This window comes from Caenorhabditis remanei, chromosome X, assembly GCF_010183535.1.
Source record: "Caenorhabditis remanei strain PX506 chromosome X, whole genome shotgun sequence".
NCBI lineage: Eukaryota > Metazoa > Nematoda > Chromadorea > Rhabditida > Rhabditidae > Caenorhabditis > Caenorhabditis remanei.
The window spans coordinates 5,453,228-5,463,483 of record NC_071333.1 but is presented as its reverse complement, the minus strand read 5'-3'; the positions used below and the strand labels follow the sequence as shown (position 1 = coordinate 5,463,483).

At 34.2% G+C, this 10,256-nt stretch overlaps 2 protein-coding genes across 2 annotated transcripts; one reads left to right on the top strand and one right to left on the bottom strand.

Moving 5' to 3' along the window:
• Positions 1-1,911: 1,911 nt before the first annotated feature.
• GCK72_023039 (uncharacterized protein) lies at positions 1,912-3,932 on the top strand (the record flags this gene model as incomplete). The annotated part of the gene is made up of 8 exons (XM_053735196.1): positions 1,912-1,945; positions 1,990-2,105; positions 2,154-2,252; positions 2,300-2,327; positions 2,765-2,874; positions 2,919-3,017; positions 3,063-3,768; positions 3,826-3,932. 8 exons carry the CDS (start codon positions 1,912-1,914, stop codon positions 3,930-3,932), a joined length of 1,299 nt encoding a protein of 432 aa, XP_053578762.1.
• Positions 3,933-9,095: 5,163 nt separating this feature from the next.
• Positions 9,096-10,256, bottom strand: GCK72_023038 (uncharacterized protein; the record flags this gene model as incomplete). Its single annotated transcript, XM_003095821.2, has 5 exons — positions 9,096-9,293; positions 9,340-9,564; positions 9,612-9,793; positions 9,918-10,183; positions 10,228-10,256. 5 exons carry the CDS (start codon positions 10,254-10,256, stop codon positions 9,096-9,098), a joined length of 900 nt encoding a protein of 299 aa, XP_003095869.2.

The window sequence follows — 10,256 nt, the reverse complement described above, 5'->3', positions numbered from 1 at the left end:
CTGTTCTCATTCGTTAAACGAATTTTTTGAGGGAAATGTTTATATTCAGCATCTCAATAATCAATATACGTTATACTAATAGCAAAACATTTGAAGATGTGTAAAAAACTTTATCCTACAACATCGATTTTGTAAGCACCGTTTTCTCATTAAGGATCGCTTCTACTGATTTCATATTATTGAAAAGTGAAATAATTCTTGAGATTATTTATTTTAGCCTACAAAGAAATAAATTCAATACTTTTGATGTTTTAGACCGAGGTCTAGACCAAGGTTTAGACCGAGGTGTTGATCAAACTGTTAATGAGTACATCCATGCAAAACTCAGAAATTAAGAAAGATGATTCTTCAGACGAGCTTGATATTGGGTGTTTTAATAACTCTGCAGAGCAGCATTTTTTCACATTTGTAATAAAAAGGTATACTTTCCTGAATGATATTATTTAAATAAATCAATTCCGTTATAGATTTTGATAATACATCGTCCTGTCTGAAAATAAGACATTCTTTCAATGTTTGAAATAAACAATTTATGCACGATAATTTGATGCTGCTGTTTGCATGCATTCCTCCCCACAATAATTACTTGATTTGACCATTAAGCTTAAATTTTTTGAAGAAAACCTCTAGGTTGCAAAAACTGGATCAAGTCAATGGGTCACTACGCAGCAATCAAAGTTAAAGAAGTGGATAAAACAAATCGATAACACGTGGTGCTTTCAAATGCGGTGTCCGATACGGCGTTGCACACTTCCTGACTAATCCCTCTCTAATCTCCCTCGAATCCAGGAGTATATTCAACGAGAAATGCCCTTATGTGCTTTTTTAACTTTTCAGCTAGAATTGATTTCCTATTAAAAAGAAAAAAAACCTTAACAAGTGCCCAAAAAACATGATGATCATAAATACTTTTAAAAAACTTATCACATTGGATAGTTTTCATATTTCAAATAAAAATTACTTATACAGAAAGAAACGAATTATTTCAATTGACCACTTACCCTTAATCACAGCTCGAAGACATCATGATCATGATTAAACTGTTTCGCATAAGTATTATTTCGAAAGTTCGGATTATTTCATAGTTCTACTCTTTGTCAAGGTTACAGCAGCACGTCGATTTGGAATCACAATGTTTATAACTTTCGACTAATGAATACCTGAACTCGAAACTGGAATCAATAGTAAAATCTATATGACTCAGAACATGTGTATTCTCAGTTTTCATTCTTTTCTTGAGCTATATTGCTATGGTTCTCAAAAATATTTTGTTTCAGGATTTTTGCTTCTCTAAATCAGTTTAGTGTATGAAATCTTTCCATTTTTTCTACTTTTTGCTTTTACTCACATACCGCTTCCGTGTATTTCATTCTTTTGCTATTGGAAAGCCGTGTTACATCCACACACCCTTTTCGTTCTTAGCTACGCTCACCAACAAATAAGAACAAATGAGAAGAAGGATTATGAGCAGCTGCCGCAAGACGTTCAATTTTTAATTATGAGTTCCCTTCTTCTTTCGGTTACACTTATCTCACTACCTGGTTCTCTTTTGAACGATAATAATGACCAAATGCGTATGGTCACAGATACATTTGAATATATGTTGGATTGTGTTTTTTTGCGTTCCTCTTTTGTTAAAATAAAAAAAGCAAATAGTGAAATTTTTATCAAACTGAATCCTCCTTTTTCTTTGCTGTTCATTTTTTTTTCGGCCTTTCTTAGAATGATCTATTTCAGTATCTTTGCTTTATGCTATCTCACGGGATTGACGCTATTTTAGGAGATAATAAAAACCTTCAAGGTGAGTTGCTTGTTTCTAGAGAAAAAATCTAGTGAACTATTGTAAACTTTATGATTTCACAAAACTCTTTTACAGGTTCCTTATTTCCTTCTTTCAATCGTTCCTCTTCCATGACTTCGGAAAATTCATCTAGACTCTCTCTTGGTATCACCATTGGGAATTTTCAACACAATGTTTTTCATTTCCAGATGCGAAAGTCAATTTGTTCAAAAACCAAATGAAGCCAATCTTACTTTCTTTTTTGTCTCCACCACTTGTAAGCAACTGCCAACAGTCTCGTACAACTATGAGTGAATTTTTAAAGGTATACTTAAAGCATTTATGAAAACCAGATAATCGTTTCCTGATACAGAAATTCAAAGACCAGGAAGACAGTTTAAAGTCAAAAGTAGGACCAATAATGATTGAATATCTTGCAGATATCATAATCATGTTCATTGAGCAAAATGAGGTAACACTCTCAATGATAGAATAATAATACTTTTTGTTTCATTTCAGACTCGTCTCAACTATACTGGAAGTCCGGGTACTTTTGAAAATTTTCTACGTTTTAAAAAGTCTAGCCGTGTTCAGGGTGAAATTCGGAAACTGCTCAGAGTGCTACAGTCAATCAAATTACTTAGATCTTTCACAGTTTTCAGTCAATACTCGGCTGCTCGGCTCGGATTTGAAAACAATTTCACAATTTTTTTTCAAAATGTTTCAAAAATTGTTAAAAATCCCTCGCACGCTTGAGTTTTTATCGATATTTAAAAACATAATGAAATATTTTAAGTAAGTAGGTTGGCAGTGACTTTCAAAAGGGTTTATATGATTAATCAGTGTACACTAAAGTTAACCGACAAAAAACTTGGTCGTTTCGTACCTCATACTTTGTAGCAACATATTCTAGATACACCTTTCCTCAGAACACTTGCACCAAACTTCAAAGTTTATTTTCTAAAACTTATTTTTGTGTTTCAGCAACTGCCGCATTCCAAAAACAATGGTCAGACAGAATGGCCGTGTTTCGGAGTACCCAACAGTTCCATAATGCTCCCCTTGCTCTGCAAATGCTGTCCGATTTTACCGGGGTAAGAACTTTCATTTGTATGAGAATACCATAATTTTGTTGAAGAAATTCAAAGAATTATCGGAAAAAGATCAAGGATGTCTCTGGAACTTTTTTAACACTCAGATTGTTACACTGGCTAGGCTTTTGATTCACGAAAAAGAGGTAAAATGAATAAATATTCAAATAATTTGAACAATGTGTATTTAGTCAGGACGAATCAAAATGTCGGATCATTATTACACGGAATTGAATAAACTAGGAGAGAAGGATCAGCAAAACGAAAAAATTATAGAGGAGCTGAAAGCCGCAATGACAACATCTAATAGCAGCATCGCTGATGAGAAGATCAGATTTTGTAAACTAGAACAAGAAAAAAGTAATCTGTGGTCGCAGTTGAGCAAAACGCAATCACGTTTTGGCATGCAACGTGAGGAGATTAAGAAAACAAAGTTCAAAATGTCAAAATTGGAAGAAGAAGTGAAGAGACTTTCTGATTTGCTTGATCAGAAAAATAAAGAAATGATCAACTTGAGACATGCCACTGAATGTTACAAGAATGAATTAGAAGAGAATCTAGAACATGTGGCAAAGCAAGCTGAGCAACTGAAGAATGAAAATCAAGCACTCAAAGACACTATGGCTTCATTGAATATCATCAAGAAAACCACATCAGAATCAAATCAGACTGAGGTGCAAGAACCGAAGAACCACATGGCTGATAATCTCTGTATCATAAAACAAGCCAGAGATCAAATTGAAAAGAAGACAAACGAGATTTTTGTCGCTTATGATAAATTTGAAGAAACTGGAACTGTCACACGAAAAAATGAACAAATCACAAACCGTGTTCAAGTATTCACCAATAAAAAACATAACTCAAATAATCTGAGCAATAACATCCACCAGTTTAAAGGTAGGAATGATTGTGAAACTGAAAGAGGTGATAATGAGGCCAAATTTATGTTTTCAGGTCCCGATTCTTTCAACTCTAAGGACAACTCGATTTGTTCCCAAGTTTATGATGATGATAATTCTGAGCCACCAATAAAAAAGTTCGGAAAAAAATCGAACCGATAAGAGCTGAAGATTTGGTGAGTGTTTCCTGCATTTTGTGGAAAAATAGTCAACATTTTAGATGAAATTCATTGGAAACAAATAAAAAATCTGCTAAAACCTTTACCATTCGCCGTCTCTCAACTTTATTCCTCTCCTTATTCCTAGCCATTCATATTCGACACCACCTTCCTTATTCTCTATGCTACTCAATTTTTTATTAATTTATTAACTAAGTTATTCCATTGATAGATTACCAAAACTAGAATAAAACAAAGTAATATCTCAAAAAATTGATTTTGTCTGTATAGAAATCAAAAGAATTTTTGTGATGAAAGAAGAAATACATTTTCCACCTACCCGGGACCTGTGGAAAGGATATTGGAAACTTTTCATATTTTGGATATAAAATTAAACGTGAAATCATTTCTGTACAAGTTTATTAGAAGTACAGTGTTCTCACAACTGGGCTCTACTCAAACTTACATGTTACTGAAGAACGCTTAAAATGTTCTATTATGTACTCAATTTTGTTCAAACAATTCGATATTGTATTGTATTTATTCTTGTTAAAAGATTATCAATAAAGAGGCAAGAGGCTGAGAATAAGTCCATCACCAGACCATTCAGAGGGTGGGTTAAAGTGGAAAATAAATAAAGCGCTGAATAGAAGAAAAGAGAAACTAGCTGCCAAGAAGACAGAGATGAGGAGGTTGCAATTTGAGTACGAAATTTTGGAAACGAGCAACGAGCAACAGAAGTCAGTCGGGAGCAGCTCCATTCTCATTTTGAGGCAATGCTTGAAATGTATTCAACTGAAAATGTGAGTTTTTCCAATTTCAGTCTGAATTCTTCAAAAATTGAACAATATTTCAGAGTGCAGGAAGGAAAGCACTCACTAAAATTGAAAATTCACTCCATTGCCGAAGAAGTATCATTTTATCTACAATCTCATTTATCTCCGATCTCATTGCCCCCAACATTCAATATGCTAATAAAAGTTTAAAAAAATATTGCATTCATAAAAATAAACCAGAAATTATTAGGACAATGTTCCTAGCCCCTTGAACTCATTTCACCGCAGAGAATACTGTGATTAACCACACCATTGTTGATACCAATTCAAAATACATAAGAAAAAGCAGGAGTAGTGAAGTGAAAATATTTATTGAAAAATTATCTAAAAACAGTGTGATTAGAACATCAAAATAATACATATCAAATACTAAACTAAAAATCCTACAAATAAAGTTTAAAAACACTAAATTAGCTAAAAACAGTGTGATGGAAACATCCAAGAACCAGTCTCATATTGATTCTCTGTTTTCTTGTTCGATGTTGCTCCGGGTATGCTTGCATAGGAGTCGGCCTTCGACGACTACCAAAACTTTCTGAAAAACGTTTAATTTTGAATGATGGGTCTCAATAGCGCCAGTTTTGTAAAGAGTTATATGATCACATTTTGCTACGGGTGTTCTGTGAGCTTTCTGTCTGGAAATTATTTTTTAGACTAAATACGTGTTATGTTAATTTGAAATTGCCAGGCAATTGGAGACTGCTGCTTCATATAGGAATTTCATGAATATTCAAAATACTAGTTCTCGAAATTTGAACCATAAGTAACTTGAAAAATATGAATATTTGTTTTGTGTAAAACGACATATTGCGCGTAAGGTTCTCAGGATTCTAAAAATTTTTCCGACCGTGAAATTATGGATAAACGCGATGCATCTCCTCAATTATTAAAAACAGTCTCAAAATAAAGGAGATGAAATGTCAGTTAAAAAATTGATTTAAACTTTAACCAAACTTCAAAATGTTCGCCCATTTTTGGAAAAAAACTAACTTCTATTTTTTCGAAAATCAATTATTGAATCCAAACCAAGTTGAATTAAAATATAAATTTTAACGTCCCATTTTTTGGGAAGTGAAATACCATCCATAATGACAAAGGGAGGGGGAGGTTGGAGGCTGATGATAAAGGGTCACCTTGAGCATCCTTGACGAACAGTCGGTTCGCACGACGTTTGGTGACAATCAGAAGAGGCACTGCTGGCTGGCACCGTTGTCATCTTGTTGTTCTTCAAGCAGGTTTAGGGAAGCCTGAAAAAAAAATGGATATGAGCCCTAACTTTCAAGATTTAAAAAAGTTCACGTTTCTAACAAGATGCAAAGCTAGCAACAATGAATTCAATAATAATCATAAGAAAATTGGTAGCCATCCATCACAAGGAGACTGGAAAAAATGATTGTTTACCGAATTTAGACAGCCACATGTGGGATAATTGAAGTTATTCGCAAGCATTAAAAAAGAGAGAGAGAGAGAGTCTTGGTGTATTTAATTTTTTGTTTATGTCTCAAAAACTTGATAGCTGATAAGTTAACTTGTGTTTTTTTTTAAATATTTCTCAAAATGAAGAATTTTCCAATAAATCTTAAACGCGGGCAATAATCTTCATGTAGGAATCCAAACAATTCTGAAAAGGCTCACATTTTCAAACAAAATCCAACAAACAAATCAAACCAAATTGAATTTAATAAAAATCTAATTGCGACAACTTTTTCGATAAGTCTGCGACCATCCATACCAGTAGGAAGTCTGAAAATAATAGAAACCAAAAACTTTATTCCAAATAGTGATCGTTTCTGCCTCATTTTTTTTAAAAATTTCAAAGTATGAAAATTGGAAAACAATCTTACCTTTAAAGTGAAATCCCAAAATAAAACAATTCATTTATTAATAATCACATAGATATTGGTGGCCATCCATCCACAAGGAAGCCTGAAAGATTTCATCGATTTCAGAACATTGAACGCAGAGAAAAAAAGAAAGTAAACATTTCAAACAAAACTATACGAATGAAGCGTGTGAGAAGCGAAAGACCCGTTTACAGCCACATGTGGAATAATAGAAACTATTCGCGAGAATGGAGAGAAGGTCTTTGTGTATTTCTCTTGCACCGACAGTGCTTCTTTGCCCTATTATTGGCATCTGGAGAGAATGATTAATATTTCATTCTTTCCCGTTCAAAACGTTATTGGATCATTCAAAGTTATTTACTATGAGGTTTGAAAGAAATACTCAATTTAGTAGCATCGGCAAAACACTTGGAAGCAAAACATACAAAAGAAAAATGAGAAAAGCAAAATACAAATGATCAACATTTTTGCCGAGTTTCTGACTAAAATAAGAATCAATATATCTGAAGAGTGAAATGCAGAAATAGAATGACTAGCCAGCATCACTTAAACAGAAAAAAATAACAACGAAAAGACGAAATCAAGCAGAGACGATGACAATGAGTCAGAGATAAACAACCTACTGCGTTTTAAATTTTGCAAATGGTTTTGAAAGATACCTGAATATTCAAAATATGAGGTTTACATAATAAAACTTTACAAGTTTCATTAAAGTATAATTTAAAAGTTGAAGTAAATCTTTACCCAAGATGCTCAGATTTTCAACATGACCATTTGCAAGAAAACGGTACAATGGAGTGTTGTTATGTTGTTATCCGCAAGTGTGTGTGAGAGTTTAAGTAGAAAATTGGAAAATAACCGAGAATGGATTCAGAGCATTCCATCGAAGTTTGGTTAAGTCGGATCAACACACATCATTATTTCTCCCTTCGTTATAATTTTAAAAAATTTCTAGTACCATTAGCTGATTTCTGATAACGTGGCAAACAAATTTTTCTTAAAAAGTTAAAAACATACTTACATAAACTTTTTGCAATTTTCAGGAATAGCAGAATGTTTATTAAGATAAAGTTGATATATTTAAACAGAAACACCCCGGAAACCTTCGTATGAGAGCCAGAGTGTTGAGCTAGCCAGAGGGATTTTCACTGGCAGAGGGATCTTCAAGGGTTTTTTATTTCAAGATAAGTCCAAATTAGAGAACAAGTTTCTAGCAAATAAAATCTGCATGCCAAATCTGCATGTAACATTTTCAGATCATCAAAACGTCTAAATATCTTATGACACACTCCAGTAACTCCAATTCATAAATTCCTCAATTTTGAAGTAAAATTTAAAAAACTCAAAATAGGAACGCCGCGCCAAATGGCATTTCATGCGTCCGTAGTGTAGTCACGTGTCAGTTTTATAATCAGATTGTGGTGGTGAGTTGCCAAAAGCAAGTCTTTGCAATTCATTGCAAAGATGTGGTAAATTGCAAATATTTTCATCTTCTAACACTAAAATTTTCTACGAACTTGATATATTAATCATAAATCAGATATTCATGAGTATATTGAAAACTTTACATTTTTTAACCCTAATATTAATCAAACATGGAAAATAATCATAAATATTTTAAAGTTCACTCCGAAGATAATATAGTGTATAATATCAACGTAAACAGGTATTGTCCCATATCAGTCTCTCGTACCCTTATCATCGCTTCCCACGGCCGTAGCCTCTTTCTCTTTATAAATATTATCTTGTCCTGTTTTCAATGGGTCCTCGATTACTCTCAAACATTTTTTCACAATCGCTTCTGTCGACAGCCGCCGAGCTCCTTGACCTTCTCTCGCTCTTATCATTACCTTCCTATTCCATGTCTATCCTCGACAGTATAGTGGTAAGTGTAAATATTTTAGAACTTTCGATATTTTTGATTGATGCAGTACCCCATGGAAAAGAGAGCGTCTTAATAAGGCGGGCTCCTGAAATTGTTCTTTAAAAAATGAAGAATCTTGTAGTGCCCAAAATTCGCTCTACATGACCATCTTTTTCTTCATTTTTCAAAGTATTATAAAAACATAGCGTTAATATTTTACTGAAATAGTTTTTAAAAGAGCAGGGGAGAATTTTCATGATGAAAAACAATGAAAAAAGGATGACTGAGTAGATTTTTGGAACTTTAAATTATTTTAACTCTTTTTAGCCCCATTTTCGGATCCTGCTCCACGTGTCTCCTTTGCTCATCAGACAGGAGCCACTTTTACCATTTTTTTAAATCCAACTTAATATAAAAAATCTTCTAAGAGCATTGTTTTATGTTATTATCAATCACCGCTCGTTTCCAGCAATTTACAAAGTTCAAATTGTTCACTTGAAAACATTCAGGTTAGTACTTTATTTCACAAAATAAATTAGTTTTTCACGTTAGAAATCGATATATGGTACATGAAATGTATGAGGTGTATAGCAGAATGGGAGGTTAGTTTGTTTCAGTTCAACTCAATCAATGTAGAAGAGACCATTGGTGAACGTGTAGCTAATAGGAGATTGTGGAGAAACGCCTGCCAATGCATTCTTGAAAATCTCAATGATGGCTGACTTGTCATATCCAGCTGTGCGCTGGTTCTTAATTTCTTCGTACAACCGTCCGATCCACTCAGTCTTTGGTTCAGGGAAATATGCCATAGGAGTGTTGTTCTGAAAATTGAATTTTAAATGATTTGATGATACCAAAAATGCTTACAAATTGTCTTTTAAGCTGCAAGTTGGTATCCCATGAGTTTCCGAATGGTTTGATGTTTTGGCAGTGCATCAACAAGCATACGAGAGAAGTGTAGTCATCGAACACGGTGAATGGCTTCCCTTCGATAACTTCTAGACTCCTGTACCAACCAGCCAAGCGAATGGATTCAGGAGCGGGTGTATGTTGGACAGTGTGTTCGAAGTCGATGAGCTTGATATCGATGTCCTTAACGTTTGGTCTTGAAGTTGAATTAACTATATTATAAAACTCACGCCTCCGTAGTTGAGGTCGAACAGAATGTTGCTAAACTGGATATCTCTGTGAACAAATCCTTTCTGGTGCATATCGTCCAGCATACAAAACAGTTTGTATCCAATGCGCAGAGTGTTGGCAATCGAGATGTTGCCATTTCTTTTCTGCAGTTCGATCCAATTTTCGCTTTCGTGCGATGTGACTGAAAATGGAACTTATTGACAAAAACATCTACTAGAAATCTGGAAACTATGGCTTGTTTTGTACAATTACCCTGAAACCCAACTCGGGCCCTGTTAACTATACATTGTTTCTCTGACACTTACCAATGCAATTGTATTTCTCTCCATTAATTTCAGATTTGAAAGCTTCAACCAAATACGGGAATCCGCGATCGCGGCGACGCTTTTCCAACCAGTTAGACTCGACAAGAAATGAACCGTTGTTGATGTCAAGAACTTTCAGGACACATTTTGCATCTCCTCTCTTGTCACACACCTCATACACCTCGGTGAGTCGTGTACGGCACATAAGTTTCTTCACTTCGTAGTGCTCGTTTATCAATGTGCCGGGTGGCAGGGACAAAGCATTGCTAGAAAAGTACATATAGATCAATGAAAAAATAGAAAAACTCACACTTTACGGTAGCTCAAACTATGGTCCAT